Source organism: Paroedura picta, chromosome 4, assembly GCF_049243985.1.
Source record: "Paroedura picta isolate Pp20150507F chromosome 4, Ppicta_v3.0, whole genome shotgun sequence".
Classification (NCBI taxonomy): domain Eukaryota; kingdom Metazoa; phylum Chordata; class Lepidosauria; order Squamata; family Gekkonidae; genus Paroedura; species Paroedura picta.
In genome coordinates, this window is record NC_135372.1 from 12479770 (window position 1) to 12502523 (window position 22754).

Consider the following 22754-nt stretch of genomic DNA (forward strand, 5'->3'; position numbering starts at 1 on the left):
CTCTTACCGGGTCATGGTCCGGACGATCCAGGGCCTGTTGCCCAGGGACGGCACCGACTCATCCATCAGCGGATGCGTCTTGACGAAATTGAGGATCTCGTCTGGAAAGAAGCTGGAGGAATTGTAGCGCATCCCAGGGGCGGCACAGCCTCCAGGCCTAGGAAGCGAATAGGGAACAGGGGGAAGTTGCAGTATCACAGATTAGCCTCAGATCCATCAAGGCCAGAATCCCCGTTTCCATCCAGGGTTAGCTCTCACCATGCTGTTTGGCCCTACCATAAAGGCAGACTGCCTTTAAAAAAAATGTCAGACATAACCCTCCCTCCCTGGCATGACAACACAAAGAGGAAACTAGATATCCAAGACCTGGGTGAAGAGTTGTGTTTCCACCAGGCGCAAAAAGACCATATAATGTAGGTGTCCTTCCACAGTCTGGGGCCCCCACAGAAAAGGCCCCCAGTGCCTCTGAGAGAAGGCTTCCTCCTTGAGATCTTGGTGCTTGGGCAGGTTTGTGTGGGCCAAGGCACGCCTTCAAATAGACGTGTTCTATTTATCCACCATGGCAAACTGGCGATATATATTTTAAAATTCTCACCGTGGCTTTGGTACCAATTCCTCCGAAACCGGGGTCCAAATGGATTCAGGAGATTTTTGCTCCCGGAAGCGACCCTCAAAGACTGAGGATATTTGGGCCATATCAAAGGCACAGACAGCAGAACCGGGGATGCTGTGAAAGACAGGAAAAGGGAAAGGGTTTATTTGAGGGGGAGACGTGTCCCAGACCAATGTTTAGTTTGAAGACCGGCGCAGCATGCAGACTGAAACTGAGCTATAATCCCCATGTCCCCCAGCTCTAATGACATCTCTGGCATAAACCGGAGCCCCTCAACCCCTCATAATACAGAGGTAATTAGACTGGCTTACTGTACGGGTTTATTGTAAAGATATGGGGCACAAAATGCTTGGAACTTTCACAAGTACTTTAAATGGCGAGTCTTATGATGTAAGTCTACAGGCCACAGACAAACTTCTAGCTTTCATACCTCCCCCCCCTTGGGAAGGAGACTCCCCTCACCCCACCCCGCCCCGCTCGAGTACCGCAGTTCCCAGGAGAAGCTGGGGTTGATGGCTAAACTACTTTAAATGTAGACACATGAAGAGCAGATTACCCTTGCTCCAGGGAACGCTCTGTCTGCATTTAGCAGTGATAAACAGACAAACACATCCATTAAATTGCACTGCAGAATTCTAGTTGAAGTCGTGTAGTTTCTACCTCACGTTTCAAAGTGTGACTCTTGAGTCTCAGTCGCCCCAGAGCTGGTTCAGGACATTCAGCAATGGCTTAATAGTGTTATTTTAAAGAACGAGAGATGCTGGGGCTCCAGAACGGTTGCAAGCTACACCCTGTACCCTGGATCCCCTGATATTTAAATCCCTATTATAGGTGGAATATTTAAGAAAACAGCTAATGTCTAGGGCAGGGGTAGTCAACCTGCGATCCTCCAGCGTTTGCTGGCAGGGGCTCATGGGAATTGTAGTCCATGAACATTTGGAGGACCACAGGTTGACTACCCCTGATCTAGGGTTCTTCCACAGGAATTGAATGCTGGCCCAGCAATGGCTGAAATTCCCATCACAGCCTAAGAAATAGAGACCACACAAGTTTCTAGTCCATCGAGAAAGAGGCTGAGACGGCTCAAATAGCTTATTCTCAGTCCAGAACACCCATAAATGCTGACAATACTTCTGAGATTCTCTCCCTGATTTTGGAATTCCTAAATTCTTGCTTACATAGTGGAACAGAATTGTCAGAGATGATCTTCTGCTGTTCCTTTCTATTTCCAAAAAATGTGCTGCATGGCCATGGTTTGGCACAGCCCCCTCTTTATTATTTTTATTTACTGAATTAGAATAATAGAACATAGAGTCAGAAGGTGGCATACAAGCCATCTAGTCCAACCCTGTGCTCAATGCAGGATCATTAGACCCAGAGTGTCTCCCCAAGGGGGATCCACAGTGACAGAGATAATTCTCCTGTCCCCCAATTTATCCCACAACCACCCCGAGAGGTAGGTTAGGTTGTGAGCGTGTGATTGGCCTGAAGATACCCAGCAAGTTTCCATAAGTAGGAATTTGAACCTGGGTATTGATGAGCATGAACTGCCTGACGAGCCAAAATTCATACTGAATTTGGGCAGGATCAAGGCTCAGGAGGCAATGTTTGGCACCCAGGTGGTCTCTGAAGAAATCGCTGAGCTTTGGAGCAAAGTTTCAGGGCTGAATGGGAAAAAAATGCCAGACATTGGTGGGGGTGGTGAGCCGCCTTGAGCCAGTCCTGGGAGAGGTGGGATATAAATTTTAAAACAAACAAACAAACAGGGACCCTCCAAAGCTTGACAGGTGCTACTGCCTGCCAATAACAGAATCCCTATTTGTTGCAATGGGGCTCAGATCGAGATAAGTGTTGGATGCATGCATATTCCCTTTGTTGGTATTGAGGTTTTGGACAGAGAGGGTGTTCTCCCAAGAGTTTACTTAGCATGGTGTGGTTGGAGGAGGATTGCTTAGAAAGTTTATTCTAGACTTTCTCAACCAAGGTTTCATGAAACCCTAGAGTTTCTCGACAGCTCTGGAAGGGTTTCTTGAATGGGTGGGAGTTAGTTATTCTTTTACATTAAAAAAAAAACGTTAAACATTTATCCGGTGATATATCAACCTGCCCCCTCCTCTCCAAATGGTCAGTGATGGGGCTGGAGGGGCTGGGAAGGGAAGCTGCACGATCACAGCACTTCTGGGGGGTCCTGAAGCATGAAGAATGTTTCAGGGTTTTCTGTACTATAAAGAAGTCGAGAAAGGCTGGCTTACTCAAGTCAGCAGCCAAGGGCTTTACTCTGTGTAGCGATTCAGTTTTTGTTTTGTTTGTTTGTTTGCAGCAAAACAGGGTAACATTGGGATTGAATTCCTCTTTCACATAGCTTCTTTGTTCAGTTTCCTTCTGTCTGCTTCCTTGGTGGTATAACTTCCTTTTTCTTTTAATTTCATTTCACCATCCCCCCTTTCCCAAATTTCCCCCCAACTCACATCTTGGATTGCTTTTTGTTTTGGGGTCCTCTGTTGTTTTACTTTACTGCCCACTGCCTTGACCTTACTGCCTACTGCTCTCCATTTGAAACCCTCTAACTAACCTGCTTCCTCTTGGGGTGGGGTGTGATCTGCATTTGTCAGCCTGCTTCCCTGCAACACCCTGTCTTGGGGGACTTGTTACAGTCTTGGGGAATGATGGAGTAATTTTTGGGCCCAGGCCTCCAAACCTAGTTCAAAATCTCCCCCCCCCCCCCAGCTAACTTGCTTCTCCTCTGGAGGTCAAGAGAACAAAACAGTAATATACACAGGAGGGAGTGCACAGAGAAGAAAAAAACCCATATGGTGCATTAAATCCTACATTTTCAAATAATTCGTTTCCACTGCAGTAATATAGTCTTACGTTTCAACAAAAGGTCAATATTGAGCTGAGCAAGAAGAAAAAAATATATTGTGTTCAATATCTTTTAATATTTCAAGTAACCATCAATCCTGGAAACTAGTTTTGTTGGGTCTTCCTCAGTTGTATATTAATTGCCCACGACCAAGGTAAATTCAGACTGAGCTTGCAGTCCCTTGAGGAACAGAAACATAATACCATATTAGTGCAGTGGAAATGAAGGCTTTGGAAACGTAGGATTCATTGAGCCACATATTTTTTTTCTTGTCTCCTCTGGGAAGACTTCAGTCTATGCCTGTCTCCATTCTGCACTGCCTGCCTGTGTCCCTCTCTAGCGACTGGCCCACATGATCCACTGTCCTGGGCTGCAGTCCGGTGCTTACTTGGTCAGGTGTTTGGCACCATGAAAGGGTCAACCTCATGGCTGCAAGAGTGTGTGTTCACTTTCCCCTGTGCCAGGGGCTATGAGCATTGCCACCTCCCCCTGCAGATGACACCTCCAGCGCATTGCGGGTCTAGGTGCCAACTTCTCCTGCTCTGTCCGCATCCACGGGGCTCTCAACTGTCCCTTGAGCGTTTTTTTTGTCATTGCTGCCTAAGCTGCAGCACAAAACTCTATTTGGAAGGAAGGAGAGTGACGGAAGTGACTTGGAGTGGTGGGGGGGGGGGAAGCATCCTCCCCTTCCACATCCCAAGGTCCCCAGTCCCTGCTGCTCCAGCTTCCATTGGTAGGCTTCCACCTAGGACTTCGTGGTCCAACGCCAGGAAGCAGTTTGGTGTTGTGGTTTAAAGTGGCGGCTTCTAATCTGGAGAGCTGGGTTTGATTCCCTGCTCCTCCACATGCAGCTGGGAGGATTGCCCCCCACAGACACCAACAAGACTCCTCGTTGTAAAATCAGACTTCTTTATTGGGTAGTCTTGGAGCAGCAAGGTACACACTGTTTGCTGGAACTGAAGAGGGGTCCTCAGTTCAGGTTCTATATTGCTTTTTGGACTACCAACTCTCACAAAGCATAGCTTCGCCTTGAGTTGCAGATGGTCAGCATGGTAGTGGCCCCTGGGGCTGCGGGTGGGGGCTAGTCACTGATCAAGAGAGATTGTAAAGAAGATAGTAGGAAGTGCCCAGGTGCTGGCCTGGCCTTTGGAGACAGGAATGACAAAGGGTGTCAAAGGCAAGGAGCCCAGCGAGGGGGGGGGGAGGTAACTGACCAGGCGATATGAGCTGCATGTGAGAATCCCAGGGCCAAATGGCTGCCATCTTCCCCTAAACCAGTGGTTTCCAACCTTCCTAATGTCGTGACCCATTAATACAATTCCTCATGTTGGGGTGACCCCCAATCATAAAATTATGCAAGTGTTCTTTCACAGAAATTAAACCAATACTAACCAGTGGCATGAAGATCCACTGTTCATGATTGTATATAAATTCTTTTTTTCCCCTGGGGTTTCTCAGTTCAGTTCTGCCTCTTGACCCACCATGATGATCCTGCTCTTTTCCGCTGCTCCAGACAGACGTACGCTCTCTCGATCTACCCACCAAGGCTGTTTGTGTGGATGCCCCCCACCCCCGGCCAAGCTGCTTGCCCTGCCACGACCCCTGTGAAAGGATCATTAGACCCCCAAAGGGGTCCCGACCCCCAGGTTGAGAACCATTGCCCTAAACAGAACGGTTTGAACAACAAGACACAACCTCACAACATGGTCACCAGCAGAAGGCAAAGAATCAAACATGGGAGGTCCCACAAGGTTTTGACAGCAACCAGCTGGGTGGCTTTGGGCGAGTTATGGTCCTGTTGTTGGAGAGTAGTTCTCTTAGAGCTTTCTCAGGTCCACCTATCTCGCAGGGTTCAATGGAGGCTCAGATCATGAATGTAGCTCACCAGGCAAAGATACTAATGTCGCTGATATGGAAATGACAGCTGGCCCCAAATTGCAGCTGTCCAGGTCCTGACAAGCAGGGGTAGTCAACCCGTGATCCTCCAGATGTTCATGGACTACAATTCCCATGAGCCCCCACCAGCAAACGCTGGCAGGGGCTCATGGGAATAGTAGTCTATGGACATCTGGAGGACCACAAGTTGACTACCCCTGCTGACAAGGACCTCATATTAGTCCTGCCCTCAAGCAACTGCCCTCGTTGCCAGTGGAGTTCCAGATCAGGTTCAAGGTATTGGTATTAACCTTTAAGGCTCCCCAAAGCGCATTGGGTTTAACGGATACCAATCTGCTGGTGATCCCTGGCTCCAGAGAGATCCATTTGACCTCATCCACAGCCAGGGCCTTTTCAGTCCTGGCTCCTGCCTGGCAGAATGAATTGCCAGTCAAGATCCGGGCTCTGGTGGAACGGTCAAAAGTTCCGCAGGGCCTCTTCCACCAGGCCTGTAGTTGAGGCAAGGCTTCTCTGTGTTTCTCTGCCTCCCATGTAAGGCTCCTGTACTGGGGATAGTTTTACTACTACCAGAGCAGCTTTTACATCATTCCGATTTGAAACGATGCCCACAGAGGTTTTAGCTGGCCGTTTTAGCTGTACGCCAAAAAAAAACAGCGTTTTTGTATCTGTGGTGCACAAGCTCTGGAGTATTTACCCCATTACATATTTGACTGCTTACTTTAGCGATCCCCAACCTGTGGGCCGCGGACCACATGTGGTCCTTCGACTAACTGGAGGTGGGCCCCGAAGGACGCCTTCTTCCCCCCCCCCAGCCCTTTACTTCATCCCCCCTGGTCCTTTACAACACACTTCGGGTGTCATTGTCTCCCATCACTCCCAGATGGGACTATCTTGTTGCAGAGAAACAAGCTCAGGGTTCCCATTGATTTGTCATTGTCGTGAGTTAAAATTTCCATGAAAACAAAACGTTCCTTATGTTCCTTGTTGTGGCGTGTCTGTATCTTATTTTGAAGGGATGTTTAAGCATTACCATAGCGATCAGAGAGCGTCAGGGCAGTGGTTGAGAGTAGAGGAGTAAACTACCCCCCCCCCACCGGGCCTCAGTAAAAGGCGTTGAGTGGTCCCGGACGTTGAGTGGTCCCCAATGATAAAAAGGTTGGGGACCACTGGCTTACTTTACACTCAACCCAGGGCCAAATTCCTCAACGAGATCTTAAGAGGCTCTAACCTTCCCTCTGTTGCTGAAAAGACAATCTATCTTTTATCTGACCAGGTTGATACAGTAACATATAAAACCGCTCTTTTCCGTTGGCTGCAAGGAAAATAAGGGCCAACATTAAGGCAGGCTCTTAATACTCTTGCACTTTGTACTCATGTATGCTGCTTCAGTTCTTTGGTCTTAAATTTTATATTTTTATACAGTTCTTTTTATTCTGTTTTACTGTTTATAAATTTGTATTTTATATTTTGTAAAGGCCTATGGCTATATACAAATAAATGTATCGCTATCACTAGTCAATCACAAAAGTACTGGGATGAATATTTGAAATATCTGTAACCCTCTTCTGTCTGTAACTTTTTCAACCCTATTATGTGAAGAAGAAAACAATTCTTGAAAAAAAAAACAAGTATTTTACTACTACCAGAATTACTGAATTAGCCAGCTATACTATGGCGGCTACAGAACCAATTGTATTTTATCGTGTGTGTTTTTTAATAGTTTTGTAGTTGTGAATGTACACCATTGTTGAAAACTGCCCTTAGCCCAGCATTGGGAAGAGGCAGTCTATACAAATAATAATCAAATAATTCAAATCTTCACTACGTATTTGGTATTAGTATATAGTATTATATATATTTTTCTCCCCTCTACCTACTCAGTGTGGCTTTTAACAATGTAATATTTCAGAGTACCGTAAGAAAATCGTACTATATCTCATAATAAGGTAGAGTATATTTCTGCTCAGAATCCATTTCTATTCTCATTCTGTTTCTGTGTTGCAGTACATTTATATGCATCACAATACATTTATATGCAGTTTTTAAACCGGTTTTTATTCTAAGTTTGTCTTCTGCTTGCATAATAAGCACTCTGTCACTTTACAAATTTTGCCATGGACCTGTTTCTACAACTGTTTGTTAATTTTGCCTCTAGTGCATAGTCGGCAAGTATATTTTCCCATTCTTCTAAGCTTGGAAAGAGTTGTGATTTCCATTTTGCTGTATACATAATTCAAGGTGCTGTCACCATGTTTTCTAATATCTCTTCCAATACTTTTTGTAATTTGTTAGGTAATATTCCTAATAGCTATACTTTTAGCGACCCAGTCACGAGATTTTAAATTTCCCCCCATCTAGATAAGTCTGCTTGTATCTGATGCCAGGCCTTCTGATAATTAATTTTGAAATAATTTACCATAATTACAATTTTGTCCAGTCACATTTATCCTTAGTTATTTAATAGGATCTGTGACTAATATACATTTTGCAATCTTTGTAATATCTTCTTGTTGTACTAATAATTTCATTATCATTTTTGTCCTCCTTTTATATCCTGAAAGGGATCCGAAGTCTTCAATATTGTCTACTGAATACTACAATCGTTTTTGTGGATTCCACTGCTGAACTAGACCCATAGAATCCTAGAGTGGGAAGGGGCCATCCAGTCCTACCCTCTGCTCGGTGCAGGATCAGCCTCAAGCATCCAGGATAAGGATCTGTCCAGCTGTTGCTTGAAGTCCACCAAAGAGGGGGAGCTCCCCACCTCCTTAGGCAGCCCATTCCCCTGCTGAATTAGACTCATAGAAACTTTATGCCAATAAAAGATTACTGACTGACTCATAGAATGCTAGAGTGGGAAGGGGCCACACAGGCCATCTAGTCCCACCCCCTGCTCAAAGCAGGATGAGCCCAAAGCATCCAGGGCAGAGTCTGCACTTACTTTCTTTATTCCATTGTCAATCCTGTTGAATTCAGATCACTTTGAACTCGGGTCTTCCTCCCCCCCCCCCCATTGAAACAGGAAAGTTTTCTGAACGTGGTTAAGGTAGTTCAGAAGGTGGGGAGGGAGGAGCCAAACAAACACCAAGGCCAAAAACAATGTTGGAATGTCACACTTCCTCCAAGCTCCCCTCCCAACCTGAAATGGGAGGTGGTTCCAGAAGGCTATTCCTGGTGGGAACCAACAGGCAAGCAACTCCGGTGACCTTAGCAGGCTAGAATAAAACTCGTAAACAAAAAATAAAATGCAATCATAAAAGGCAAACAGAGCAAGCAAAGTATTCTGCATGTTCCCCAAAGTACTGAACGCAGGATTTGTCCAGGCCGCTTCTTGAAAACAGATCTTGAGGCTGAGTCTCCCACCCCAGACCCTTGTCTTGACCCTCACCTGTTAGTGGGCGTAGAGAAGACCGCCAGGACCACCGGTCGGCCATCAAGCTGGAAGACATCTGTGACCGCCTGGATGACATTGAAGTAAAAATGTGAGTCTCCCGGAACCGAGCAGTTGAGCCGTGCCTTCAGGAAGGAAGTCCACTGTTTCTCCAGCACACGCTGGGAGCCGCCCATGTCGTTCTTACACACCCGCGCCACTCGCGAAACCACCACCTGCGTGGGGAAAAGAAGCAGCGATGGGGTGGGGAGGAGGGTAAACACCTGTAACCAGACCATTCAGAGTGCCCAACCCTAGCAGTGACCACACCTTCCGTTTCTGCACGGGGACTATGATTCTGGCTGATTTGTTTCCAGTCCCCTGCCTAATAACGCCCCAGCATAGCACATGCCTTTTTTATTGCGGTTGCATGCTGAGTGTGGACCATTTCAATGAATTATCCACCACAATTCCAAGATCTCTCTCATGGTCAGTTACCACCAATTCAGATCCCGTCAACGTACATTTAGGATTTCTGGTTCCAGCGTGCATGACTTTGCACTTGCCCATGCCGAAGCTCATTTGCCACATTAATGTTAATTAACCATTTCTGAATTTACTAGAGCACTTATCCCATGACTGCTGAGTTTTCTCAAGAGCCGTTGAGGAAGGACTTTTATCAAGTTCCTTTGGTTGAGGGACAAATGGGGCCCCTCCTCCGGCCAGTGCTATTCCACTCTGCGATCCTGTACCTGTGATTGGGGAAGGATTGGGAATTTTGCTGCTGTTTTATGAGGGTTTTTTTTTGGGGGGGGGGATTTAATGGTTGTGATTTATTTCAATAGGGTTTTAATTTGTCTTTACGTAACCCGCCATGAGTCCTCGGAGACTGGCGGGATAAAAATCGAAATAATAATAAATAATTAAAAAAAAAAAGCTTTCCAGATGTCTAAGTAAACGGCATCTACTGGGTAACCCTTGTCCACATGTTTGTTTGTCCCCTCCAATAACTTTAAAAGGTGAGTGAGACAAGATCTTCCCGAACAAAATCCATGCCGATTCATCTCCCAGTCTCTGCGCTTGTCCCTTGCTCTTATCTCAGCAGAGTCAGGAAAGAAATACCACACAGAGAACGCTTTCCCTCCTAGTGTGGCGACTCTTCACTGGGACTGTAGACTCAGATGTCAGTCTTGATCCTCCAAATAGCCCGGTGTGGCCCACCTTACACATCGGCCAGCTTACCTTTTCCAGGTAGTTAAACTCTATGGCAATCTCCCTGAAGAAGAAATACACGTGGCTCTTCCATTCTACGGCGTGGACAAAATACGGCTCTGTACACAGGTGGGCGAGAGAGGAAGCAAAAAGGATTGGCAACGGTTACTTTCCTTTTCTTGTTAGACATCTTCCAGATGCTGAACTCTGTGGGGTTTTCACACCACCCACAATAATGACAGACATCCCAATCAGACCATCTTTTGAAGTCCCTATGCATTGGAACATTACAAAATATGCTTCTACCATATGTATTGAGAGCCAGTTTGGTGTAGTGGTTAGGAGTGCGGACTTCTAATCTGGCGAGCCGGGTTCGATTCTGCACTTCCCACATGCAGCCAGCTGGGTGACCTTGGGCTCACCACAGCACTGATAAAGCTGTTCTGACCGAGCAGTGATATCAGGGCTCTCTCAGCCTCACCCACGTCACAGGACGTCTGTTGTGGGGAAAGGAAAGGGAAGGTGACTGTAAGCCACTTTGAGCCTCCTTCGGGTAGAGAAAAGCGGCATATAAGTACCAACTCTTCTTCCTCTATTTATCCGTTTACTTAATTACATGAAGATGTTTTTTACTATGTCAGACCAGACTGGCAGTGGCTCTCTGGACACTCTTTACCAACACCTCCTATCTGGCCCTTTCAACTGGAGATGCCAGAGATTGAACATGGGACCTTCTGCATGCTGAGGAGAGCCTCTTCCCCTGACCCCTTCTAGTTATATCCCACCTTTCACCCCAATGGGGACTCAAAGCAGCTTATATCACTTTCCTCTTCTACGCTTAATCCTTACCACAACCCTATAAGGTTGGTTATGTGGAGAGTGACCAACTCAAGGTCACCCAGCGAGCTTCGGTAGCCAAGTGGGCATTTGAACCTGGATCTTCCAGATCCTAATCGAGTACTTTTAGAAGAAGAGTTAGGCTTTATACCCTGCTTTTCAGTACCCAAAGGAGTCTCAAAGTGGCTGACAATCTCCTTCCCTTCCTTTCCCCACAACAGACACCCTGTCGGGAAGGTGGGGCTGAGAGAGGTCTGAAAGCTGTGTCTGCTCTGTGAGAACAGCTCTAACAGGACTGTGACGCGTCCAGGGTCACCCAGCCGGCTGCGTGTGGAGGAGCGGGGAATCAAACCAGGTTCTCCCGGTCAGAGGCCACCGCTCTGGCTCTCATTCTGATTTATGGGAGTGTGACCCAGAATTAAAAGCTGGCTGGGGGTGGGGGATTGCTTGTCTGTTTTGTACCCTTTGCATGGCATAACCACATCCACTACTTCAAATAACCTATGTTTAGCAGCATGTTAAAGGCTTCAGAGGGGATGTAATGACGGCTTTTGCCCACGCTCTTTCCTCCCTCCCTCTGACTCAAGAGGCAGGGCCCTGACGGAAAACTACCTTTAAACCACTTGGAGTCATGCTTGACGGTGCGCAGGGTCGGGCTGTCTCCCAGGCTGCGGTAAATCACGGCATCGATGGCCAGGAAATCCGTCACGGTGGCGGTGAAGAGCATCCCTCCTGTCAAGGGGAGACAAAGGAGAAGGATGGATAGGGCTTGTTGTTAATAATGCCTGGCGGGGCTGATGTCACTGCTGCTGCTGCTGCTGTCGCACAGGGAGCTTTGCATGGCCAGGAAAGGAAAGGAGAGGCAAGAGAGCGCAGGAAGGGTGTAAAAGAGAGGGCAAAGAGGGTACACTGTGGTGGAAAGAGACAGAGATAGACGGAGAGCTCTGGAGTACTCACCCCCTTTGCTGCGCAGGGGGTTTTGGACCGCTCTTCCCAGTTTGGTGTAGCGGTTCGGAGTGTGGACTTCTAATCTGGAATGCCAGGTTCGATTCTGCGCTCCCCCACATGCAACCAGCTGGGTGACCTTGGGCTCGCCACGGCACTGATAGAACTGTTCTGACCGAGCAGTGATATCAGGGCTCTCTCAGCCTCACCCACCCCACAGGGTGTCTGTTGTGGGGAGAGGAAGGGGAAGGCGACTGGAAGCCGCTTTGAGCCTCCTTCGGGTAGGGAAAAGCGGCATATAAGAACCAACTCTTCTTCTTCTTCTTCTTCTTCTTCTTCTTCTTCTTCTTCTTCTTCTTCTTCTTCTTCTTCTTCTTCTTCTTCTTCTTCTTCTTCTTCTTCTTCTTCTTCAGGGCAAGAGCATCCATCACTCTTTGGCCTTCCCACCCCCTTCTTCATGGCAGGAGTTGGCTTGAGCTGTCCGGCCCTTTGGACAAGCATAGAATGGTACCAGCTGTGGGCTCCCCCCCCCCTGGTCCGTTGCAGTATGTGGGAGAAGTGGGGTCCCACGTGAAAGCCCACACAGCTCAAGAGGGAAGTCTTCCGGATGGCACCAGCCCAGCAAGCTTGCCCTTGCCACCCAGAGAAAAAGAGGGCGGGGTCAAGGAAAATGCTCCTGCCTCCAATAGAAGCCTACGTGCAGAAAATTACAGTAAAATTACAGCCAGTGCAAATTCCCTCATGGTATATAAATTAACAAACCCAGTTTGTAATTTTCTGCACGTAGGAAACAACCACTGATGAAAGTTCAACACTGAAAACGGCACAAATCTAGAGTCTGTTCTGGTTGCTTCACTAATTATTAAAATAGAGACAAGATATATTTTGACGTTGTTACTGATTTTGATAGCCTGGGACAGGCTCTCTCTCTTTTCTGTTAGTACGTTTATTCAGAACCTCCTGTTTTTTCATGTTGTAGTCCAATAAAGGCCTAGCTTGTGGAATTCATGGCCACTGGATTATTTTTTTACTGACTCACTGGTGTCCTGTCTTTCTCCCCAATGGAGCTGACACTGTTCTCTCCCCCACAACAACCCTGTAAGGTAGATCAGGCTGAGAAGGTGGGACGGACCCAAGGTCACCCAGCACGCTTCCATGGCATAGTGCAGATTTGAGCCTGGGTCTTCCAGATCCTAGAGCTGGCTAGGTGTCATGGTTAAGAGTGGCAGCCTCTAATCTGGACAGCCAGGTTTGAGTTGCCTCTCCACCACAAGCAGCCAGATGGGTGACCTTGGGCCACTCACAGTCCTTATAGTGCTGTTCTTGCAGAGCAGTTCTGTCTGAAGCTCTCTCGGCCTCGCTTACCTCACAGGGTGAGAAGAAGGGAAGGCGATTGTGGGGAGAAGAAGGGAAGGTGATTGGAAGCCTCTTTGAGACTCCTTCAGGTAGTGCAAAGCGGAGTATAAAAACCAGCCCTCCTTCTTCTACACAATACTGGAATGCTCTGGATGGGGTCAGAGTGACAGGCGTAGCTGGCTTTAAAAGGGGGCTGGGCAAAATGATGGCCCGTCAAGGATGGCCCTAAAAAGGACCTTCATGCTCAGAGGCATGAGTGGCCAAGGCTTGAGGGAGGACAGTGAAAGAGAGCAGCTTTGACCTCTCTGTCTCGGCTTATGGGCCTTCCTGAGCCTTCCTTCCATGTAAACCGCCCAGAGCCATAGGGAAGGGCGGTATACAAATAGACAGACAGACAGATAGACAGATCTAGTTGACCACAGCAGGGAGACAGAGAGCTGGAGCTGATGGACCACTGGAAAAATGCACTTTTCTATACGCCTTAGTGACAGTTTGCAAGTGGATTTTCTTATCTGTAAATGGGGAAACTGATATCTGTAGTCTGGAGATCAGCTGGAATTCTGGGGGAATCCTAGGCCCCTCCAGGAGGCTGGCTTCTTTTATTCATTCACTCAATTTCTAGGTTGCCCCTCTCCAAAACGTTCCCGGGGTGGCTTACAAAACGGAGAATCATCTCACACAATAAAACATTTAAAACCTTAAAATTAAGCTGGTAAAACAAAACCGACCAGAAATCACTGTGCAGGCAAGCCCCCATATAATAAACTCAAAATCAGAAAACAATTTTTTTAAACAAATTCAATTACTTAGAAAAAAAGGCATGTACATTTTATGAAATTCCTGTTGATTTCTTATTTCTGCTGTCACAGCTGTTATCTACATGAATACCCAGATGAAATTTTGTTTTGCCGAGTTCTCAATTCTTCGGTGGACTCACAGAACCATATAGGACCAGTGTCTAGACATGATCCCAAATAAAGGAACCTCACAGCATGCAGCCATCCACCCTAGACGAATTCTCCCCCATTTTAACAGTCTTTCCAGATTGCAGAAGCATCTCTTCTCCCAACAAGAATTTCCCAGGTCATTCCTGTGTGGTTAAATCCGTTGAAGAAGCGCAAACTCGGCAAAACAAGTTCTATCCGAGTCTTCCTGTGGACAACAGCTGTGACAGCTGAAATAAGAAATGAACAGATATCTTGTAACATTGACTTGCATTTTTTTCTAAGCCACTGAATATAATGTTTTTTTTTTTAAAAGACGTTTACGATTTCCGACTTTTGGCTTTTTTTTTACAGTGATTTCTGGTCTGTTATGCTACGTCCACACGTTGTGTGACCTCCTTGTTAGGTCCTTGCACGCACCTGGAGGCTGGCCACCCTAAAACACAGATCGCATCAACCAGATCAACCATCAAGCTCCCACCTTCTTCTTGATCAGCACAGGAATGGCGCAGAGAGGGCTGAAAGTGCCCATGTTCAAGACCCAAACTGTCACCCTGGCCTCTTCTGGCGGAAATACTGACCTGTAAAGAGGGCCACATTGGCATGCTTGGGGTCATAGGGGCACCGGGCCATGCCGCTGATGTTGTCTCCAATGGGTTCCAGCTTGTCCATCTGAAGGAAAGAGAGGCCAGCTAGTAAACAGGGTCCTTGGGAAGAGAAGGCCACGGAACAGCCCTCAAGGTGCTCGCAACCCCTCTATGCGTTCGGATGTCTGTCTGCTATCAGCTGCCAGGGGCACCCAACTCCAACTAGAGACTTAAATTTGTTGCACACAGAAACCACGATAGCCTGATTCCTTGAAAGTGAAGACCGGCTTTTTCACATCTAAGACTAAGGGCTTTCCTGAATTCTCGTGTTCCTCACTTCTGGGGTCGTCCCCCCCATATTCCACATGTGTTTGGCTCCCTCTGTCGGTCAATTCAATATTATACCCATTTACCACCTGTGCATCTCCCTAGAGGCATAAGCCAGTACTGAATCGACTACCAGTGGAATCAAAATGCATGTGGAAGAGACACCGCCTCCCATCTGTAAAGAAATAGGATCTAACAAAGGAGGAAAATCAGAATGTGGAAAAGCCCTAAGATTCCAAAGCATCTAAAACACCCAAAAAGGAGGATGCCTGCTGCATCTCTGCATGAGTCACAGAACTGGGTTGGTCTTCATTGCAAGTGGGGTAATTCTGTTGCATTCTGTTGTGACTGGATCTTTCAGTCATTCACAGGATAGCTGAATTGCTAGGCCTCAAAGGAAGTTGCCCCGTGAGACATCTGAATCTGAATCTTTGCTCCATTTACTTCCTTTCCTTTTCTGAAATGTTGTGCTGCTTTCCACACCCTCCTTGATTCTGGCATAACAATAACGATATATTCCAATCTGGTTGAGCCAGCCTGGGTAAGGTCCAGGTCCAGGTGAGGATACTTACACTGTAATTGGCACAGACTGGGTTGAAAGCGTTGGTGCCACACACAAAAAGCATGTTGTCATTACGGAGAAGGAGAACTTTGATAAAATTCCGGCATTCTGCCTGGGAAGGAGAAAACAAGCAATGAGAACTGGAAAGCAAGGGGGAGATTGGTTTTGCAGGGATATTTTGCTGTCTCTTAAACCAAGGTCTAAGGAATTCTGGCCCTGATTCAGATAACACCTTCCTGACCTCTTTTCGTGATCTTTCCTCACTCAATAAACCCAGGCCACTGTCCTCCTAGCTATGGGCTTTTCAGTGTTCATATTTCCTCAGATCCTATTTCTTCTATTCCCCCCGCCCCCCCTTCTGCATATATTTCACTCCCCCTGGTGGTCGATTAGATATTACACTGGTTTATGTCCAGCATAGCTCCCTGCAGATTTAACCTGCAGGTTTTTATGCCAAATGCAAGCCAGTATAGTATCAAATTGACCATTAAAGGAAGCAAAGCATATGCAAAACAGGAAAAACCTACCAACAAAAACGGAACTTTTAAGAGAGGGGAATGAGAATGCAAAAGCACCCTATGCGCTTTTATCCAAAGATTCTTACAAAAGAGTTTAGGTCAGCTGACAGGGAGTTTCCACACCCCATGATATCTCTGTGAGGTATTTCGGGTTTGGAGAATGCAATGGGCCCAAAATCAACTAGTGAACTTTGTGGCCCGGTAGGGATTTGAACGCAGGACTCCCAGGTCCTGTTCCAACACCTTAACACAATGATCTCCAAGGTGGTGCCTGTGGGTGGCAAGATGTCCACCAGGCCTTCTCTTCGTGACTGCCAAGATTTTCAAAAAGTGGAGGGTTCCATTGTAAGGCGTGACTCGTAGCTGGCTTCCCTCACTCAAAGGAAAGGGTTTCTTATCGGGGGATAGGGATGGCTAGCAAGAAACTAGGACAGGTTTCTCAACTAGGGTTCCGAGAAAATCTGGGGACTCTTGACAGCCCCGGAAGTTTTAAATTTTTTAAAGAAGAAGAGTTGGTTCTTATATGCCACTAGAGCCAGCTTGGTACAGTGGTTAGGAGTGCGGACTTCTAATCTGGTGAGCTGGGTTTGATTCCCTGCTCCTCCTTCACATGCAGACAGCTGGGTGACCTTGGGCTCGCCCCAGCACTGATAAAGCTGTACTGACCAAGGAGTGATATCAGGGCTCTCTCAGCCTCACTTTCCTCACGGCGTGTCTGTTGTGGGGAGAGGAAAGGGAAGGCGAATGGAAGCTGCTTTGAGACTCCTTCGGGTAGAGAAAAGTGGCATATAAGAACCAACTCTTCTTCTTAAGTAATATCAGGGCCCTCTCAGCCTCACTTCCCTCACAGGGTGTCTGTTGTGGGGAGAGGAAAGGGAAGGCGAATGGAAGCTGCTTTGAGACTCCTTCGGGTATTCATAGAATCATAGAGTTGGAAGGGGCCATACAGGCCATCTAGTCCAACCCCCTGCTCAACACAGGATTAGCCCTAAGCATCCTAAAGCATCCAAGAAAAGTGTGTATCCAACCTTTGCTTGAAGACTGCCAGGGTAGAGAAAAGCGGCATATAAGTTCCTTGTGCTAGGCTTGTATGAATCTGCTTATCGGGCAAGCTGCCGGGCAGCGTATGGCGGGATAACCGGGGCTGCTTGTTTTCAAGGATTGAACACCTTCAGATACTGCCCACCCCCCCGGAAAAGCCAGTGATTAGCTGCTCGACGCAGCTGAATGGAGCATCTACTCTGGGTGACCGGCTTCTTGCTAACTGGTTCCTTTGCAAATTTGTGGACACAACCAAGCAGGGGAGCTGGTATAATTTTTCAAGACCCCCCCCCTTTCCCAAGGCAGTGAAAACGCTTGTGCAAAAATATGTGAATTGGTGGCAGAATGCCCCTTTTCTGAGGGCAGGATCCGGATCACCTCTGGCTCAATCAGCTCTCTAACAATATGTGGATAGGAACGGGGGGGGGGGGGGAGCATATAATCCCCCCTCCCCATCCTGCAACATCAGCAAAAACTTCCTTACTCCTTTGCACGTACCACCTACTCAAGAGGTTTGCACCAAGGCCTTACAAGGACCTGCCTCTGTGCCTCCCCCCCCCCCCCCAAGCACTGGAACAGGCCTTTGTGTTGCTATTGTCGGTCTTCCTCCACTCCTACCCAAGAATCGGGTTTTTTCTCCCATGGTTTCCATGGTTTCTGAGCAGGCCTGAGAAAGGGAGGGGGGGGGAGAGCTAGGTGGGATGTTTTTAAATTCCCTGTAGCTGCCTTTCTTTTCTTTTGGCGCCCTGGTTTTCGATAATAATATCCAGGATTTGTTTACATAAAAGCAGCAGCAACACAGGTAACAATCCCCAAAGAGGCTGCTAATAAAAGAGGCCCCGGGACACAGCCTTGTTTGGGAAAATGGGTCTTTTAGCCACGCTGAGCTGCTGGTGGTTGTCTGGGAAGGGAACCTGGCTTTTTTTAAGGAGACCCTCCTGGAGGAATGAGGGCGGGAGGGGTTAAATGAGAAGAAACCCTCCAGGAGACAAATCGTCTGGCCATTTGGGGGGCGGGGGGGGGGCTTTAGAAATAAATGCAATCTCTGGGTATGACTCACTTTGCCGACCAGCGGCAAAAAAAAAAGAAAAGAAAAGCCACAGCGCATCCTCACAGAGTGAGTTGTGGGTTCTGAGCTTATTCATTGAGTGCAAAGCCCCTCCGGCATTTTTTAGCCTGTGGGTATCGGTGGAATTCGGAGAGGAACCACAAAATAGCCACTTCAGCAGGCAAAGCCGGCCACGGAAGGGGCTGCCACAGGACGCAGGGCTCCCGCCTGCATATGCGCAGAAAGCCCAAAGCCCAAAGACAGGGGACAGGAGGAGTCATTTTTTTTTAAAAAAAAGATACATTAACAAAGAGAACGATGGGGGAGAATTAAATAAATGCTGTAGCCGCCTTCAGGTAGTAAAAAGTGGGGTACAAAAACTCAGCTCTTCTGTAGTTGTGAATTTCCTGCATTCTGCAGGGCAGTGGTGGTCAACCTTCCTAATGCCATGACCCTTTAATACAGCTCCTCATGCTATGGTGACCCCCAACCATAAAGTTATGCAAGGGTTCTTTCACAGAAATTAAACCGAAACTGACCAAGGGCGTGAAGATCCATTGTTCGTGACTGTATATAAATTGTTTTTCCCCCCGGGGTTTCTCAGTTCAGTTCTGCCTCTTGTCCCACCATCCCGTTCTCGCTCTTTTCCGCTGCTCCAGACAGACAAACTCTCTCTCTCTCGATCTACCCTGCAAGGCTGTTGTGTGGATGGCACCCCCCCCTCCCCGGCCAAGCTGCTTGCCCTGCTGCAACCCCTGTGAAAGGGTCAGTCGACCCCCAAAGGAGTCCCGACCCCCAGGTTGAGAACCACTGCTGCAGGGGGTTGGACTAGATGACCCTGGAGGTCCCTTTCAACTCTAGTCTTCCAGGATTCTGACAAAACAATATTTTAATTTGCACAGCCAATCCGATCTCCAAAGTCCAATCTGAAGCCTATAGCTACCTTCTAAAAACACTGTGTGGGCACGAGGAAAGGTGACGGTGGCACCTCTTCTCCATCACAGTACCCACGGCTGCCATGCTGGGAGACACCTGACCTAGGAGTGTCATCTCTCAAATCAATCCTGTATATTTACGAAGGTTTATTCGTGAACATGCTCGATGTGGCACAATAGCCAAATGCCTTCTGAATACCCACCTCCACAGGGCTTGTCGGCCGCTCCACTAGGCACTGTTCTTTTTAGCTTTTCCCCCCCAATTTTAATTTAAAAAACACACACACACACACATATGACATGAATAACCTTGGAACAAGAGAGAAAGCGAGGCAGCTAAAAGAAAATATCATAATTTGGCCCTGTGTTGAGACCTCCACGGGAAATGGCACGATTAAACTCTGCCTTTGGCCTTAAGACTGTTATCTGGGAGCACCGAGAGTAAAAACAGGGACTCTGAGCACGTGCAAAGTGTGACACGCTCATCACCGAATCACTACAGCCACCCTCAGCCCACCTTTGATGGGAGGAGAGACCGCCAGTCCGCCGCGGACACTGGTGGTTTGAACATGTGGTGCTCTGCCCTGTTCCCCTCCTTTTCCTCCCTGGGAACTTGGCCGGGTGGTCCACGGCAGCACCCTGCTGGGAGCTGTGCGGAATGCTTCCCATGCTCGCCGCCTTTCAACTCCCAGCAAACATTTTATATCAAATGTGATTTATTAGGAGGCTGGTATAATTGGTTTTGTAATTAATTATTTCCGGTCTGCTGATCGGAACAGACACATCTCATAATCGGTGAGAAATCCAATTTCCAGATTCTATTAACGCCTCCCCCGGCCTGTGAGCGTGGCAACACTCCAGGGTCCCCGGGGGGGGGGGGCAAGGAGGACTTTGGGACCTGAGCTGAAAAGATCCTGGGATCTCAGGTGGCTGGTGTTTGCAGCTGGGGAGGAATGTGCGGAGACACCTCGCAGCTGCAAGAAACGCACGTCACGCTGAGATGAACCAACATTCCTTAGTTGGTCTCTGGGCAGATCTGAGTTTTACCGTGAGTTTTTGCTTCTCCGCTTTTGGGTTCTTGTTGATGCATTAGTTCTGCGCATGCAGTGCATGCAGTGCATCTGAAGCAGACGTCATCGAGGCGCTCTGCATGCACAGACTATTAATGCATTTTTTAGGAAAGGCATGCGTGTTACTGAGTGTGTGGGGGAACTGAGGAGAGGGAACAGAAATTTGGGTGTAAAAATAAAGCATCTTGACCTGTGCAAGAGAGAAGCGAAAGAGAAGGAAGGACTTCTAGGCCATAAAGAGCAAGGAAGAGAAATGCAGAATCGTTTTGAGAATTCTTTGCAAACTCCAAAGTGAGATCTGCAAAAGTAGTTCTCAACATTTGGTTGCAATCCAGGGGGACTAATGAGGAATATCTGGGTCTGGATCGTACAGACACTAAGATAGCTGCAAATTAGCTTGGGGGCAGGGTGACAACCTGCCCTTGGATAAAAAAAGATCTCTAGGACCTGCCAGAACCGCCCCCCCTTCCCATATTCCCAAATTCCCTCCACCAATATGAGCAAAGCTGCTTTCCCTGGTTCAGTTCCTTTATTGTTCTGGCACCTGAGTTAGTACTGTTTGTTATCCTGGCTTAACAATGAGTCTCGAACTGATTTTTAGTACAGCTTTTTCATATTTTCTCCTTCCACACATCAATAAAAACAGCAAAAGAGCTGTCAAAGGTACAGTTAATTACACACAGAATGAAGATGTTGTTTCACTGACGCACACATGCGCTCGTCTGCACTGGTCAAACATGACACAGAACAATTTTTAACACGACATGGGGACTGATTTTTCTTTTGGCAACATTCTGTCAAAGTTTTTGGTCAGCACAGGAAGGCAAGAACGATGAAAATGAAAAAAAGGAGCAAGTCTGGCCTCTAATCTGGAGAGCTGTGTTTGATTCCCCGCTCCTCCTACACACACAGTCAGTTGGGTGACCTCGGGCTAGTCACAGCCCTGATAGCGCTGTTCTGACCGAGCAGTCCTGTCAGAAGCTCTTTCAGACTCACCTACCTCACAAGAGTGTCTGTTGTGGGGAGAGGGAGGGAAAAGCAAGGTATAAAAAACAACTCTTCCCTCTCCTGCAGCTACACGCAAGGTGAATTTTGCGAAACCAGCATGGACAACTTGAGCAGCTCTCTGTGAACTCTGAATGTCTGCCACAAATTCATTGGATGATCTCTGGAAATCTGCATTCTCCCTGCTTCACCCTTATCAGCCACATGGGGACGGTTCTATTGTCCAACTAGGTAAAAGGTAGACATGTTGAAGAGAAGGGGCAACCTGTTCAGTGCAGCATTAGAGACATGGATGAGGAACAAGGGGTTCAAATTACAGGAAAAGAAGTTCCCCTGAAATATCAGAACGCATTTTCGGATGGAGAAGGTTGTTCGTAGCTGGAATCTGCTGCCTCAGAGTCTCCTTCATTGGAAGTTTTTGGGAGATTGGATGAGCACCGGTCAGGAGGGTGTGGTTTTTAAGTCCCCCAGAAGGTAGGGGGCTGGATTGGATGGCCTTTGGTGGAAAACAACGCTAGCCTACCTTACAGGTTTGTTGGGAGACTCTGAGCACTGAAAGGATTAGATTACTATTAATGTAATGTCTCTGAGGACTTCCTTGTCTTTGTAGGTCTTAAAGGTGCTAGTGGACTCAATTGTTATTGTTCCTTATCTCCTGGACCTTGTGAGGTTCTGGATTTCCTGCCGCTCCGCATCACCACCGTCTGCCACCAGGGGGAGACAGAGAGCCCCATGATGTCAGGAGATGGGCGGGGCCAGGGGGTGTTGCTCTAGATCCAGGTTCATGAACCTCAACGGATGACTGTGGGCTGGTGGGTTAGCCTACAAGAGAAGGTAAACCCGACCCCTCCCCCAGAGTTCCCAGAAGGAACTCACTTAAGGAACTCACTTAAGCACATCTGCTTCTTTGAACATCAAGGTGGAATGAATGTCAAGCACAGCAGAGCATCTCGGCATTTAAACAAAAAAAAAAACACATTCTTCCAAGAATAAGATTTCCACTGTTTGGGAGGTTAGCCGAAACAGAACTGCTGCAGCCAAAGAGCCAATTCTGAGGATGCCGAAGAGCCAAGTCTGCAGAACAGGTGAGATGTATTCAGGTGGCCTTGCCCACCTTTCCTGGAACCATCCAGGTTTACGGTTCCTCTTAAAAACCCAAAACTAGAGACCAGAGGATGCACAAAATTGGGACGCCTTCCCTGCCACCCTCCTCCGTCGTCAGCTGCATGCTGGTGCCTTAAGCTGCCTTTACCTCGTGTTTTCCTTTCATGCGGCAGATGTTGATATCATGCTGATTTGACCTCCACGTCAGCTTCTACACGAGAACCAGACAATAGGAGATGAGTCAGGGAGAACCAGGCATCAAAGACACAGCCTTGAAAACGGCACGGCCAATTATCTTCCCGTTCCAGCTAGGGCCGGGTAAATGTCACTCCTTCTATCAGATACGGAGGCTTTGAATTCAAGTCCCGTTCCCCCCAATGACCCCCCTCCCCCCGCTTTGTCCCCGGAACTTTGTGTGGCTGTGCACACAATGCGTATTTTGGCACGTGTTTTCTACGTTGTCGATACACGTGGTAATCGGGGCTGCAGATACCGTGCCAAATGGATATACAACATGCATC

General features: G+C 47.6%; 1 protein-coding gene across 5 annotated transcripts in view; it reads right to left on the bottom strand.

Moving 5' to 3' along the window:
• SEMA6B (semaphorin 6B) overlaps positions 1–22754 on the bottom strand; it is a 175485-nt gene that overhangs the window by 21028 nt on the left and 131703 nt on the right. For 4 of the 5 annotated variants that reach the window (XM_077331949.1, XM_077331950.1, XM_077331952.1 and 1 more), the window contains 8 exons: positions 22382–22444; positions 15523–15624; positions 14618–14708; positions 11404–11523; positions 9985–10073; positions 8761–8978; positions 596–727; positions 8–157 (listed from right to left, as the gene is read on the bottom strand). In XM_077331949.1, coding sequence (XP_077188064.1) covers positions 8–157; positions 596–727; positions 8761–8978; positions 9985–10073; positions 11404–11523; positions 14618–14708; positions 15523–15624; positions 22382–22444 — 965 coding nt within the window. The remainder of the gene's footprint in view (positions 1–7; positions 158–595; positions 728–8760; positions 8979–9984; positions 10074–11403; positions 11524–14617; positions 14709–15522; positions 15625–22381; positions 22445–22754) is intronic. The other variant, XM_077331953.1, reaches the window with a different exon arrangement.